Source organism: Stegostoma tigrinum, chromosome 19 (genome assembly GCF_030684315.1).
Source record: "Stegostoma tigrinum isolate sSteTig4 chromosome 19, sSteTig4.hap1, whole genome shotgun sequence".
NCBI lineage: Eukaryota > Metazoa > Chordata > Chondrichthyes > Orectolobiformes > Stegostomatidae > Stegostoma > Stegostoma tigrinum.
The window spans coordinates 26,158,478-26,175,424 of NC_081372.1; the positions used below are offsets into that span (position 1 = coordinate 26,158,478).

General features: G+C 39.2%; 1 protein-coding gene across 4 annotated transcripts in view; it reads left to right on the forward strand.

The window, feature by feature from the left end:
• The window catches only part of nol4lb (nucleolar protein 4-like b), a 349,022-nt gene extending 335,287 nt beyond the window's left edge, over positions 1-13,735 (forward strand). For all 4 annotated transcript variants that reach the window (XM_048549775.2, XM_059652784.1, XM_048549776.2 and 1 more), the window contains one exon: positions 8,314-13,735. In XM_048549775.2, the coding sequence (XP_048405732.1) occupies positions 8,314-8,513 (200 nt within the window). In that variant the 3' untranslated portion in view covers positions 8,514-13,735. The remainder of the gene's footprint in view (positions 1-8,313) is intronic.
• The last annotated feature ends 3,212 nt before the right edge of the window (positions 13,736-16,947 follow it).

Consider the following 16,947-nt stretch of genomic DNA (forward strand, 5'->3'; position numbering starts at 1 on the left):
CTTGCAGACAATTAACACACTCAGATTTGTGTTTGAGGTTTATTTTTAAAGAATAGTGCTTGTTAAAAGGGCAAAGAGAAATTTGATATGTGTGTACCAATGGTAACATTGATGATGGAAATTTCCAGCTTTATACATTTTACCATTGTTAAATTGCTCTATATGGAAAAAACAGAACAATTGGACAACAAATGTGCTCTTGTACTCTAATATACTAATACTGGAAAAAAACCTTCCAGAGTTGTAATAAGATTTGATGTTACTTGGTCTTACCTGCCTATCAGTAAAATGCAATTATTTGAGAAGGGGTCAGAGAGTTTCAGCGTTTTGGGTTTTGAAAGCAGTGCATCTCAGGGATTAACTGTCTTATGCTACCTTAATCCTGTTCAACTAGGCCTTGATGACGTGCGAGATGAAAGTGGCATTACTCAGGTGACTATTAATCCTACCTTCTTCTAATGTGAGTGGATTCAGTGTTGCGAGCAGATGCATCATTCATGTGGGCCTGCGCATCAGATGTTAATGGAATTAACATTTGCTGCGTTCCTCATGTTTTCATTAGAAACAACTAAAGATTTACCATCAGTAATGTGCAATCAGCTGAAACATTACAGTATCTCCTGAGGTCAATGAATTTTGTTTTGTAACTAATAAATGAAACTAAATATGCAACCGTGCTTAATCACTTAGTGTAGATTATTTTACATGCAATTTTCATGTTATTATTTTGGAACACATTGTTGCAGAAAGGATAAAGGGCTTAATTATATTAATGTGCTAACATTATTTCAGAAATTTTCACAGCTAGTAAGTGTAAATTTATTGGCAGCTTTAAAAATGAGCAGCAAGTAGATTGTCAATTGTAAAACTTTGTGGAATATCTTGCACAAATTTGGCTAGCTGCAGAAATTAGTCACTGTTCTCCACCTGTTTCACAATGACATATAAGCTGTGACCCTCACCAATGGATCCATCACAGATCCAGTACGAGCACATACTGGGGTCAAGCAGGGCTGCGTCATTGCAGCAGTGCTCTTCTCCATCTTTCATAGAGCAACATTCCACCCTCATTTCCAAGAAGCTTCCTGCCAGATCAACATGTGTCACTAAATGGCAGTACTCTGATGAGGCCTGTGTGCGCACATGCAGAGACCAAGCTACAAAACATTTCAGATGCTTTCACCAAGACACACAGGCATCAGACTAAACGTCTGAAAAACAAAGGCAGTACAGCAGAGATAATGGGAACTGCAGATGCTGGAGAATCTGTGATAACAAAGTGTGGAGCTGGATGAACACAGCAAGCCAAGCAGCATCTTAGGAACACAAAAGCTGACATTTCAGGCCTCCTGCTTCTGCCACACAACCCTGCCCTCAGTCCATGAAATTTCACAGTGAACCCTGGACGATGTGGATCATTTTCCATAACTCAGCCTGAGCAGACATTGGAGTTGATGTTGGATTTCATCATAAATACACCAAGGTAGCCTTCAGACACCCAAGGAATAGAATATTCAAATTCCAAGAGCTCAAGCTCAACAAACGTCACGGTCGACCAATTACTCATAGTACCCACCCCCCTCAAAACATCGGAAACATGGACCTCAAATCCCTGCAGTGTTACCACCAGCACTGGATTTGCAGCAATTTCAAAAGGCACTGGCTGGACTAATGCAGGCCACTATACCCACTAATGAGACATTGTTCATGCATAACCAGCTATAACAGACAGGCCACATTATGGATATGCACAACATAAGACACTTGGAATTCTATCTGCAAATACCTGAAGGTGGTAGGATAGCTCAGGAGGATAGTTGCTTTTATCAGTCAAGGCATAGATTATAAGAGCAGAGAGGTTGTATTGGAATTGTACAGAACTTTGTATTCTAGCTGTGGCCTAACTAGTGTGCGGTTCTGGCTACCGCACTATAGGAAGGATATGATTACACTGGAGGTGGGGCCGTGGAGTGGGAGGCACGCAGACGAGATTCACCAGGATGTTAGTTGGAATGGAGCATTTTAGCTATGAAGAGAGACTGGATAAGTTTGGGTTGTTTTCTTTGGAGCGTAAAATGTTGAGTGGAGACTTGACAGAGATGAATAAGATTATAAAGGACATGGACAGGATGAATAGAAAGCAGCATAGTCAAAGCATCAATAACAACAGGACATAGTTTTAAGGTGAAAGACAGGATGTCGAGGGGATTTGAGCAAAGAGGTTTTTCACCTAGAGGGTGGTGGAGATCTGGAATGCACTGCCTAGGAGTGTAGGCGACGCAGGTACCCTAACAATTTTTAAGGAGTTCCTAGCTGGGTCGTCAAAATGTCATAACATTCAAGGCTATGGGCCTAGTCCAAGAATGTGGGACTAGTGCAGACTTACTATAGCTTTGGCATTACAGATTTGATGAGCTGAAGGCCTCTTCTTGATTTGATTTATTACGATGACATGTACCAACATACAGTGAAAAGTAGTTTTGCATGCTATCCAGACAAATACCACATGCAAGCACATCAGGCTAATAAAACAGAATGCAGAATATGTTGTTACAGCTACAGAGAAGGTGCAGAAAAAGATCAGCTATAATATATGAGAGGTCCATTCATAAGGAAAGAAGGTGTTGATAATGTTTTCAAACTTTTCCACCTTCTTCCTTCAGGCTTAAGATACAAGAGAGTACAACCAGGGTAGAAAAGGGTCTTTGATTATGTTAGCTGCTTTATCGAAGTGGCAGAAAGCATAGACAAGTCAATGAAAGGAAGGCTGGTTTTCATGATGGACTGGGCCGCATTCACAACTTTCTGAAATTTCTTGTGGTCTTGGGCAGAGCAGTTGCACCTTACCAAGCTATGACACACCCAGAGATGGTGCGTCTATAAAAATTGGAAAGTGTCTTGTGGACATGCCAAATTTCCTTAGCCTTGAGGAAGTTGAGTCGTTGTGCTTTCTTGATTGTAGCATCATCAACCCAGATAAATTACTGGTGATATTTACTACTAGAAGTGTGAAGGTCTCAACCACTTCCATTTCAGCACCATTTAATACAGACAGCGGTGTGTCCTCAAATCTGCTTCCTGAAGTCAGTGACTTCAGCAAGAGAGAGTGTTGTTTTACACCATGCCAATAAACTGTTTCTTTCTTTTCTGTACTCTGTCTCATCGTTGTTTAAGATCCGACCCACTATAGCATCATCAGCCAATTTGTAAATTGGGCTGGAGTTGCATTTGCCCACACAGCTGTGAGTATATAAGGAGTACAGTAAGGATTTGAGTACACAGCCTTTTGGGGCATTGGTATTGAGGATTAATGTCACCTATCCTTACTGATGGAGAGTCAGGAAGTTGAGGATCCAGCTGCAGAGTGGGGAACAGAATCCTAGCTCTGAGTTTGACGATGAGTTTTGTTGGAATTATGGTGTTGAAGGTGGAGCTAAAGTCAATAAATAGCTGCCTAATGTAGGTGTCCTTGCTATCCCAATGGTCCAGGCTTAACTGTAGTGGTAGGGAGATGGTGTCTGCTGTAGACCTGTTACAGTGGAAGGCAAATTACAGTGGATCAAGGCAATCTGGTAAGCTGCAGCTGATGTGTGTCTTTACTAACGCCTTGAAGCACATCATAATGATGAACATCAGAGCCACTGGGCAGTAGTCATTGAGGCAAATTGCCTGATTTTTATTTTGGCACTGGGATGATAGTGGTTTTTTTGAAGGAGGTTGAGAACCTCACATAGTAAGGAGAGGTTAAAGAGGTTGGCAAATATTTCCATCAACTGGTCTGCGCAGGATCTGAGTGCACAGCTGGCAACTCCGTCTGGGCCAGTCGCTTTCCATGGATTCAACCTCAAGAAAGCAGATCTGACATCTGTGGTGGTGACTGTGGGTACTAGCACACCTGACGTTGTCAGGGCAGGTGACATCATGTCAATGACTTGCTGTTCAAAATGAGCATAGAATTTATTGAGCTCATTGAGAAGGGATGCATTGTTGTCAGCCATTCTACCTGACTTTGCTTTGTAGCCCTTTATACTATGTAAACTTTGCCACGGTTGGTATGTGTTCAGGTGGTTACCTAGGTCTCTGTTTTAGTTTGGTACAGTCTCTTGTGATGGCTTTGTGAAATCATACCTAGATTTCCTATATAGGTCAGGGTCACCCGACCTGAACACCTCAGACCTGGATTTCGGGGGGGGAAGTCAATCTTCTGGTTCATTCAGGGTTTCTGGTCAGGGAACACTTCTTTCTCTTTTATTCATTTATGGGATTGAGTGTTTCTGGCTAGGCAGCATTTCTTGTGCATCTGTAATCGCCCAGAGGGCGGTTAAGAGACAACCACATTGCTGTGGGTCTGGAGTCACATAGAGGCCAGACCAGGTAAAGACAGTAGAGATAATGGGAACTGCAGATGCTGGAGAATCCGAGATAACAAAGTGTGGAGCTGGATGAACACAGCAGGGCAAGTAGCATCTTAGAAGCACAAAAGCTGACGTTTCGGGCCTAGACCTTTCATCAGAAACCCGAAAAGGACATTAGTGAACCAAATGGATTTTTCTGACAATTGACAATGGATTCATGGTCATCATTGGACTCTTAATTCCAGATTTTTAATTGAATTCAAATTCCACCACCTGCCATGGCAGGATTTGAACCCAGGTCCCCAGAACATAATCTGGTTCTGTGAATTAGCTGTCCAGTGAAAATGCCACTTGGATTAATTTCTTTAGCATGTAGCCCTCCACACTCTGATGAAATCCGTGACAGTCGTGGCACACTCATTTAGGTAGGCCACTGAGTTCTTGAAAAAACCAATCCACCCACTCCAAGCAGTCACATAGGCAGTTGTCCATTACCTCTGACCAACACTTGCTGTACTGGATCCTCACACTTCAGTTTCTGCATGTAAGCCAGGAGAAGGAGCACATTCATTTACTAAAATTCAGGCAGGGGAGTTGGAGCAGTAGGCATCCTTGATGGTTGTGTAGCAATGGTCCAGGGTGTTTGGGCCTTTGGTGAGACAGGAGAAATGGTGGTGGTATCCTGGTACCACACTCTTGAGGCTTGAAGTTAATGGTTGTAATAAACAAGGCCTTCAGGTATTCCATCTCAAAGCTGTGTAGTGGTGTATATTTCATGGAATAGGCTGTTCATGTCCGCATGGGGTGGGATGTAAACTGCTGTCAGAATAGCAAAACTAAACTCCAGCAACAGGTAGTAGGGATTGTGTAATTCAATTATTCTATGAAGACTTTAACAAGTGCTCTACAATGGTAACAAATCATTTGGAGGGCACGGGAAAACACCCTGAAAGCCTCCCTGAACAAATGCAACATTCCTCACTGCCACACGGGCATCACTTACCCCAAAATGGGAGAAAGAGCATCAGTAAAAGTGCCAAGCACAAGCAATGGAAATAGCATGCAGGACCTAGAGCGTCCCATTCACCTGACCCACTTGGTCAGATTCTGTGGCTCCAGGATTGGACTATTCGGCCACCGCAGAACCCACCACACTTTCTGGAATGGTACTGTCTCTTGCGATGGCTTTGTGAAAGCATACCTAGATTTCCTGTATAAGTCAGGATTACCTGAATTGAACACCTCAGAAATTATAATGCCATTGAATGCCATGAGAAGACGGTTAGCTTTCTACTTATCAACCCAAACCTGGACATTCAACTATAAGACATAGGAGTGGAAGTAAGGCCATTCAGCCATTTAAATCATTTCAACTCCACTTCCCTGCACTCTCCCTGTAGCCCTTGATTCCTTGTGAGATCAAGAATTTAAATCGATCTTTGCCTTGAAGGCATCTAACGTCCCAGCCTCCACTACACTCCGTGGCAATGAATTCCACAACTCTCTGGCTGAAGAAATGTCTCCTCATTTCTGTTTTAAATCTACCTCCTCTAATTCTAAGGCTGTGCCCACGGGTCCTAGTCTTCCCGCCTAACGGAAACAACTTCCCAGTGTCCACCCTTTCTAGGCCATACATTATCTTGCAAATTTCTATTCGACCTCCCCTCAACCTTCTAAACTGTAATGAATACAATCCCAGGATCCTCAGCCATTCATCGTATGTTAAACCTACCATTCCAGGGGCCATCCGTGTGAATGTCCGCTGGACATGCTCCAGGGCCAGTATGTCCTTCTTGAGGGGTGGCACCCAGCACTGGACACAGTATTCTAAAAGTCTCAGAAACACATCGCTGCTTTTATATTCCAACCCTCTTGAGATAAATGACAACATTACATTCGCTTTCTTAATCACAGACTCTACCTGCAAGTTAACTTCCAGAGAATCCTGGACGAACACTCCCAGATCCCTTTGTAGTTCTGCTTTACGAATTTTCTCACCGTTTAGAAAATAGTCGGTGCCTGTATTCTTCTTACCAAAGTGCAAAACCTCACATTTGCTCACGACATTGCCTGGGCTTTGCTGCTTATGGACACAAACATTGTGCAGAACTTTGAGTAATCGGCAAATATCCCCATCTCATGATGGATAGGTCATTGATGAACCAGCCAAACTCTTGATGTCCTTCAGATGAGATGATTGTCCTCAATCAGCCACAACCCTAACACTGAAAGAGACATGAAATTAAAGCTTTTTGCCTTGCACGCACCAGAACTGACACAAAAGAATTCAAATTTAGAGCAAGAATTTATGCATCAAGAAAAGGTAGTCCAAAGTTGGAAGGCAATACTACAGGAAATATTAATTGCTGATCATAGGTGAAACATTTCAGACCAGGCATGTATTAGCAAACGAACAAGTTCTTCTATATTAGTATGTTACTTCCAGGACATGCACAGGCATCACACTGTGACCATTACTGATATGCTTAAGAGATAATGGGAACTCTTCTGGTACAGTAGCTACTTAGTACAGTAGGGACTATTTAGCCAATTCTGTCTAATAATAGAAAAGCATATAATTTTGTAAGTAGTTTTCAGAGACTTCCAAGTATGTGTTGGTTGAGTGTGGTCAGCAGGCAAAGTGACGCTTGTTGTTTGATACAGTCCAGCAATCACTGGAACGTACAGCCTAGATACCTGGTGTCAAGCTGGCAGTAAAACTCATCTCAGTGCTCACTTGTGTGGTAGGCAAAATATCTTCTTGGCATGATGGCAATATCTAGTTTTGCAGGAAACCACTCATTTATTACAAAGTAACAGTATGAAAATGCTAGCTTCGCTTGTAATTTTTGGAGATACTTTGGACCTATGGGAGACCTACCGCGTATATTGACCAACAAGTGCAGACTGCCAACAGATAGGAACGGAGAACGCACTGACAAATTTCTCAATTAAGACATCAAGAAAAAAATGCTCATTTGATTGTTCCCTTTCAGTTGCAAGTTTGAGATCTGAAGGAGGACCAGTGGACCCAGAATGTTTACTCTGCTTTCTTATCACAGATGCTACCAAACCTACTGAGTTTCTCCAGCAATTTTCATTTCTGTTATGGAATTTATTAAGTTATGTAAATAAATTATTTATGCAGCTACTTATTCAAATATCTCAAGTGTATCATCCATATACCCAAAGTATTCATAAAGGGTAGGTGAAACATGGACTTTACATCAAAGATAGGATTCTCATGGTAACAAATGGAAATATTAGCAAGAGCTGGTCCTAAAGGAGATGTCATGGCAATACAAATTTGTGGATATGTAACACTGTCGAAATAAAATTCAATAGAGAGTTGCTAAGTACAGGTTCAATAAAAAACAGATTCAAACACCAGTGGCACATCTAATATGCCATGATATAATGATTGACATTTGCACAATATCTTCCTGGAGTGGCACATTGGTAAGTAAGCTAGCAACATCGGAACAGTACATGGGTACAGTATTGCTGTCAAGATGTGGCTCGCATGGTTATCACAAAAGTGAAGGAATCCTTTACAGTATATGTGGAAAGATAATTTAAATTAAGTTACAACAGCTTGCTGAACCATTTGATCAGTTCATGGTCTGTAGAACAGTTGTCATAAAAACATGTAAAGATGCTTCAGTTTTAGGTGTATTGGGCAGCCCATGTTAGGATGCAGTGAGCATGAGGCTATGAAATGTTATCGTAGATAGCGCCTGGTGAGCGTTCCCAGTCTTCTCTGTGAAACTTTGTTTTCATGCCTATGTTGCAAAAGGGTTAAACTTGACATATACAAATACATGTTTAAACATTTCAGCATTAAATTTCAGCTTACAGGAATGTATTCTTATCAAAATTACCTTTGGTCATTTATACTGCTATGTATGTGAAAATATTTACAAGGCAAGATAATGAGTTCATTTCTTAATCCTTTCAGGTCCAACAGATCTCAGCATGAAAGCACTGGCCTCTAACTCAGCTTCATCCAACACAAACAACAGGAGCATACCAGCAGCACAGCTCAGTCCAACAGAAATTAATGCGGTCCGGCAGCTCGTTGCTGGCTACAGAGAGTCAGCAGCCTTCCTCCTTCGCTCCGCAGATGAACTGGAAAACCTCATTTTACAACAAAATTGACTCTTGCCAGCATAGTCCTAATGATAAAACCCCATATCCTGTAGTTATCCAGTTCAAAACTGGAAACTGGGGGAGATTCCTCATGTTACAAGATGGCCATTAACCCGTTGCTGCTATGGAAGTGATAACACCACCAACCTTTAACCTCAGATCTTCATCAGGAGCAGATGTGAGCGTACATAAGTCTTCAACCCAAGGACCTCACTCACCAGAGAATATTTGGTTTCTTAGCTGGCAGCATAAACTGAAAGATTTGACACATGCAAGGACTGTGCTCCTTTCACAGGCAGGTGTAGTTCCTGGCCACTTGCCATACAAAACCCACATAGCATTCAATTCCCAGGTGCAATACCTAGTAACGCTGCTAATAGATGTAACTTAGTCTGGGCCTTCTGGAAGAACAACAGAGGAGTTGATCTCCCTTGGTTTGTGTTCATTCTGGTCATCAGTTTCAAGTATGAGGATAGTAGCATCATTTGTACATCCATTATTCACTTAACTCAAGATGATCTTAGAACAAGCTGGCCTTTTTTGCTCCTTTTGAAATCTAAACATTTAGCTATGGACTAGTATGTGCAGTGAAAACTGCACTATATTAATATTGCAACTAATGGAGACCAGTGGTGATCCACACTCAATAAAATATTCGGTATTAAAGTTGTTTATCAAATAATTAGGCCAAAGGGTGAAATTTGTGAACAAGGGATACAACCTGAGTTGAAAGGTAATGAAGTACTGCACATTTAACTATAACTAATTGTCTGTACTTAAGATTTGCAGCTATTTTGAGCTTACCTGTGTGGATTGGAATCTTAGATGAACAACCTGAAGAATTATTATGTGTTCTGATACTTGAAAGTGCCCAACGGAAAATAAAGCATTTGTAGCCTATAATCATGTTATTATGCCCGTATCAGTAGGTTAGGCATTCTTAGAATCATTCATAAGATGACAAAACTTAATCTTCATCATAACTTGTTTCACATCATCCTTTTATTAGCATTTCCAAATGGCCATAGTATAAATGCAGAGTCAGGACCCAGCTTGACTCTAAAGAGCCTCAGAGTGAATGTCTGGAGAAATGACCCCATCCCATCTGTTTAAATTGCAATGTCTTACAGTAACAAAAGCAAATGTTCAAAGGAAAATACACTGGCATGTCTTGGACTTACTGAACACAAAGAATCATATGCTGTAGTTGCTGACATTTCAATAATATTTGCAATTCAACTGCTGAGAGGTGCTCGTACACAGACGTAGGTATAGACTCAAAAGGGCTGTCTCTTGGGCAAGAGAAAATGTTATAGCAAGTCAATGTAGATGAGTATTGACTCACTAAAATTGAATATAAATACAGTCCAAGTGCTACCTTTTGCAAGCAGTTATCCATTTTTGGATAATTTTTTCTTAATCCACAGTCAAACGCTTGATTTCAAGTCCTGCAAGATTAACTTTTCGTCTCTTCAGTAAACTAAAGTGGATCATGAAACATTTCAGAACTCAGGTAGCAATTTATACCAACCTAAATTTTTTACTATTTTTTAAAAAATGAATACTGTGAAACAAATTGTTATTTTATACTTTTATCTGATTCTGCTTTTTAATAGTTACCATTAACTTAAAATAATTATTGTATATCTTTATATTGTTAGAAATAAGCACTGTGTTTGAAAAGTCTCAAATTTAGTTCTCAAAAGGTTAAAAACTTTCTTCACTGGCACCAAGCTGTATAATTATGTTGAACAAGTTGGCTCCAGGAAGGTATTAACCTATATTATAGGTTTGTTTTACTGCAGTGATGTTGTTTGAGTTTCTTTCAGGTTAACCACACTCATGGATGATTGAGTCTTGTTCTCTGTGTTGATGGGTGTGCTTATTAACTGCAGAAATATCTACCTGAGACAAAGTATCATATTCATGAGATAGACTTTTAGAGAAGAGAACTGGGCTGTCTGCCTAAAAAGAGAGCCCAAGCATGATGTGAAAATTGGTAGATCTGCATCCTAATGTCACATGCGTCGCCATATTGGTTGCTTTCCAAAGAACTTTATTAAACACCTATTTACTGTGAAAAACTTGGTGTTGCTGTGAGGTCCTAAAGGATACAGTTTTGAAAAGGGTCAAATTCCTACTACTTAAGATCATACCAAATGAGTGAAGAATAGAAATGACCTAGTTTGCTCCATGCATGTAACATTTACCCTACCTTTAGAGCAACCTCAGATATACTTAGTCAAAAGAGTGCTTAATTATGTGATTATCCAGATACTGTTAAATATGCTGGCTATTAATGTTTAAACACATCTAGAAAAAGGCTATGAGATACCTCTACCTCAGTTTCCCCTTCATTATTAGTGACCATCACCATGAATTAGAACTTGATGTCCATCCTCATAGAACAACTGATCCAGGAAACAATTAGCTACAGATGTTGCTCACTCACTGTTCCCTTGCATGTCATTAAGTTATTGCTTTCACATTACTTAGAAAACATCTGAAAGTACAAACACTATTCATTTGAATTTATCAATAAACTATTTGTAAAGGCATTGAAAACTTGCAGCCTTTAAGAATAGATATTTAATAGAACAACCCTCAGCAATTATGACAGTTTATCATACGGGAGAAATGTTTTCAAGACCGTACTAATCTTGAAATTCAGTGCTTATTCACAAATACATATATTCAGGAAACAAACAATTGTTATACCACGCAGTAATGCACACTGAACGTTGATAGAACTGTTGAGGTGCTACTGCAAACATCATTTTAAGGTGTTATATTGTTATGTACTTTCTTTTGAACACCAACCATCCAACATCTTGTGAACAAAGATTACTTTTCAACAAGGGTAAACTTCAAAGAAAAATAATCCTTAAACCAGATCATCGTCCATTTCAGAGTGATCCGATATTTCCTTGAACAGTGAAAAGGAACTGAGCTTCTAAAGAGATGAAAAAGTTCATCTACATAGATCATTAAAACATACTGTTCAGTCACATGAAAAAAATCTAACGGTAATATTTGCTTTTACGCAGACCAGGGCTTCCCAAAATATGAGTTGAGAGCTACAATGGCTGTTGTGGAGCTTTTATTCAATTCTCCCAGCTGCATTCCTGCTCTAATGTACAGGCGCCTACTTTCCTCTCAGGGATCTCCCTTCTGCCCCTCTCAATTGCCACCTTGGGGTTTGCAACAATTTTCAAGCCTCAAAATAGAGTTACAATGGCAAAAAAAGGTTTAAAAAGCACTGTTCTGGAGTATAATTTGGATGAAACTTTTCTACAGCTATATGAAGGCCTGGTGATATCATCATGCCTGAAGTACTGTGTACAGATCAGGGCACTGCACCTCAGGATATTTGGGTTGAGCAAAGAGGAGGAAACATTACAAGGCTTATGTTATGACTATTCATCAAAATAGAAGGTTATGGTGATGCAGTTGAGGATTATAGAATTTTGTAAGGAATTGATAGGTTAGAGAAATGTTTTCACTAGTGAAGAACGCTCAGACATAGAGATATCACTGAAAATTAGAGCCAGATCGTTCAGGAGAAGAGTTAAGTAAAATTTCTTCTCAAAATTGAAGAAATGTGAAATCTTTCAAAAAGCTGTGCTTACTAACTCAATTCATAATTTCAAATCTGAAAGGTTCTTTTCCAAGAAAAGGGTATTAAAGCCAGAGATCACCATGATCTCACTGAATGGAGGAACATGCTTTAGGGACTAAATCACCTTGTGTTCCCATGTTGCTACGGTGGTGCCATACTGAGAACTACTTAGTAAACACATTGTGTTGAATTTCTTTTTTTTAAGTTGAAGTTTTTTCCCAGTAACTACATCTACATCATTTTTGGATTATTTACTATTCATCAAGTAAATTTGAGCTTATTTCAATATCAGTAAATCATGAACAGTTGTTAAAATAGTCTATCATCCATAATGAAAATGCTACTATCCTCATAACAGTTTAATCGTACAGATCACTGGCACAAACAGATTTTGAATCAGTGGTCATTTCCACCACTGTGATAGTAATGTTGAAAGGCGATGGAAGCTTAATATAACCTCAGTAATATACTTATGGGACCTCTTTCAGGCCAAAGAGCAGGTATCTGCTCTCTGGCTTCTGTTTTATGCTAATTGTCCATGTGAGTGATTTGTATATGACAAATGTTACTTTTCTTCGTAGTGGGGAGGGTATATTTTTATGTACAGGATGTTGCTAAGTTTTGTTCTGTGGGTTGTTGTCCTTAGCAGTTCCAGAGGAAAAAAATAGGCAAAAGACAATCTTAGCCCCCCCCTTTGATGCTGTAATTTACTTTTTCTTAAGTGCAGCTATGGAGTAAAGCTGGGGGACCAAGTATTTTTCAGCCATAACTTAAAGTCACTGAAATATTGTTGCACAATGATAATGAGTAGTTCTGAAGACTGTGTAATTATACAGTCATCATTCAAAGATCTAAAACCTTTGAGTGTAGACTTTTTAAAATTCTAGCTGTTAGCCTGTTTACCTTAGTCATCTACTGAACTATTGTACCCTTATGCAGAAAGTGCTGACCACACAGAATACATTTTCTGAATGGAAACTATACGAGTGGCACTGAACAATGCTAGCTGTCCTGCTGCAGAAGTAATTTCCTGTAGGATTCAGGGGTTTAATAACAATTAACCGGCTAGAAATTGATTATTATACAATTGCAATCAACAATTTAACTGGATGTTGTTAACAAACAACAAAAATAGCGGTGCTTTCAATTTATTTTGACTGGGAAGAGGAGAATCCGGTTCCTTAACTGTTTGTACCTAATACCAATGTGAACTTTGTATTTCCTTCTGATTTTTGACTCAGTGAAAGTGTGGCTGTTTACATGTACAGATTTTGCGATTTCTTGTGTTCTCCGATACCTTGTATTAATGCTGTAGAGAAGAAAAAACAAAATAACCCAAATTCTTTTAATATTTATTGCATATACACAGTGAATATGTTTTCCAATACATGTGGCTAATATTTTGATTCGTGTTGATAAACGTAAAGCAACTGAGTTCTTGGTATTTTCTGTTGGCTAAATGAATCGCATGAGCAATTCTACTTACATATCACTAATTATGAACCAATGATCTTGCTGGAGCTGTCAGCTGTAGCAAAATACAGTGGTTTCATTATACTGTGTGAAATATTCTTTGAACTATATACATATGAGATGGAATACTAATAAAACCAATATGCTGTGTATCTGACAGAATACTTAGATGCAATTTTCTTTATATTTTAGGGCTGTATCTCGTTCATTAATGTGAATGGTTATAGTTGAGAAATAAGTTGCCTCTCTTTTCCTGAGGGACAATTTGTAGAAATATAATGTGCGACTGATGCTTTAAAGTCGTGTAACTGCTGCTTGTTGCAAACATATTTCTGGTAAAAGGTTGCTACATGTTAATTCTGTAATTTCTCCACTCACCCCTTTCAGATTTCCTTTAAATTTATTTCCCACTATTAGGAGATTCTTGTTTGGAGAAGCCACTGCATTACAACATCTCCTTTTTAACCATTGGGAGGTGCTGCTTTATGTCAGACTAGGTGTCCTCATAGTGTTGTGTGTTACGAACAATGTTGTACATTTGTACGCTCATGGAACCAAAATTTGAGATGGTGGTGATTTTTTACAAACAAATGGTTCTCAGACTGCACATGACAAAGTCCTATTAATGAAAAAAACAGCAGTAGCACCTGGTATGTAACATAATACACCAAGGCAATTCACAGGTGGAAGAGGTGAATTTTAAGGAGTGTCTTAAGAGAGGGATGTGAGGTAGAAAGGAAGGGAACTAGAGAGTGTGTTTCCAGGGTTTAAAGCTAGGCAGCTGAAGACCCTGATGGAGTGATTAAAATCAAAAATGACAGTTTAGAGGATTAGTATCTCAGAGGGTTACAGGGCTCAAATAGATTACAGAGATAGGGAAGCAAAGCCATGGAAGAAGTTGTGAAAAGGTTTGAAAATTTGGAAATCGAGACATTGTTCGGTCAGGATTCAGTAAAGGTCAGAAAGCAGAGATAATAGGGAAGAGGGTCTTATTGCAAGTAATGACACAGAGTCTGAATGGGCTCAAATTTAGAAGGAAGCATGTATGTCATCAGCTAAGAGGAGTACAGTTGAACAGTTGCATTTAAGTCAGAGATGAGGGGAACTCTTTCCACCGTTCAGGAGGGTCATTTGTACATAGAGTTCACTTTCCCCAGACAGCAGTGGTAGTTAAATTCTTGGATTTATTCAAGTCACAGATAAATATATTTTGATATGCAAGAGCGTCAAGAGTTATGGGGGTACAGACAGGAAAGTGGAGATGAGACTGAACAAATACAGCTATGATCTTATTAAATGGCCAAGAAGTCTGGAAGGCTTACTTTGCTCCCTCATTCGACACTGCTATTTTAAGTTTTAGGAGGTAACAAAATCATGACTGAAGGTTTCAATGCATGAGCTGAGACAGCAAGGTCAGGCAATTCAGCATCATAGAGCAGATGACAGACTAGATTTCCTTGGGCAAAATCTCAAATAAAACAAAAAGCTGAAGCCAAAACCTTTTGGTTAGCGAAGAATGATGGTTTGAATTCAATTGACCATGGTGATGGCCTTAAAATGAAAGCATCAGCAGAATGATCACTTGACTGTATTTCCCTGGGCTTGCTTACAATGGCCTAAGAAACCTCACCAGCAATTAGTTACCAGCTTCCCTCCATCTACGAAGACTGAAGTAGGATCATTTGATTTCTAAATCTGGATCCTGGCCAGAAAAGCCCTAAACCGTAACAGTACTCATATTCTGAAAATGGGCCCTTGTATATTGGAAGCAGATTATCATAGATCAGATTTTTTGAAGCACTGGCCCATCCAGTATTCGATATGCATATTTTTCTCCACTTGTCCCCGACCCCATCTGGACTTGGGTGTCCACAAGAATGTTTTAATTACAGGATACCTGATACAAGGAGATCTGGAACACAAGACACAATGATTCATGACTCTAATTCTGAGCACTTAGCAGTGGAACAGGTTTGTAAATTTTCAGATGCACACCTCGAGAAATACAGAGTAATTCAGCAGACTTAAAAGCACTACCACGTATATCTCAAAAAATGCAAAAGCACTGAGAAGTGCCCTCTTCACTTTTTTTCATTTCTTGAATCTTCCCTTTACAAGGTTGAAATGATAAAATATGTTAATATAGTTGTACAAAGTGCACTGACATTTTAAGCTAAGTAGTAACAATAATTTTTAAAACAAAAATGGCAGATGAAATAATTACATAGGATTACATCAACACGGTACAAATACCACACAGCACCATTTTAGCCACATCCACTAACTTTCTTCCAACAGACATGAAAACGGGGAGGTGTATGCATGCATACCACAACACAGGACAAAAAAATTAAGATGCCAGTCGATTATTTTTGAAGTTCTACCAGATGCACATCATAGATCTTGCCAATAAACATTTGTCACCTTGTAACAAACTGAATGTCCTTTACCGCCATCATCTCAGGCTGGCCTAGTCTCTATTCTCCATTTCCTACTCATTCTAAATACCAACCCCTACACCAGGGATGAGCAACCTGTCGAAATTCAGCTTCAAACCCGACCTTCCCAATAATGCACACATTACAAGAATGAATGAGCAAAATTGTCACGTAATGAGACTTGCCAATGGACATGCAGGTTTTATAATTTTATTTGGTCCACAAAGCTGTTGAGAGTGAGTGCTAATTACAGCCGAAGCCACGTGGGATCCAGGTAAATGAGGGGAATTACGTTTTAATCGAATGAGAATCCAAAAGAAAACAGACAAGGGGCTAAAGAGGAGCATGAATCTGAGAAAAGTCAATATGAAATAAGAAACAAAAAAAAATATAAAGAGAGGGGGCCATGAGAACACAGAACTAAGATAAACAGTAAAATTGGGCATTCTTAAAATCCAAAATAATTTGCATTGTGAAGGAATGAGACTGAAATTTTATTGTTAACAGGACACCTGTGCTGTAAATTACATAACTAGACTCAACTTTCTATAGTAACTTTAAAGCGGGTATTAATGCATGATTCCAGCAACTTCATGAAAATCCCCATTAAAAAACTCTTATTCCATGCAGCCAATTTTGCAGTTGATGGGATCTGTTCCTTACTCAAAGTCGGTGACCAATTTACATATTACTAACACCATTCATCATTTGACTAATATATTTTCAATGGTTACAGGTGTGATATTTATTGCAAGTTTTGTTTTTGCTGAGCATTCTGATGGAAGTGGGCACACAACAAAAAAAAAATCACCTAAACTCAAAGTTCAGACACAGTTGTTAAGTATACGATCAGCAGATCACCTACCATTTACAATTGTAAATGTGTAATTTTCTCAAGCTTATTGCATTTAAA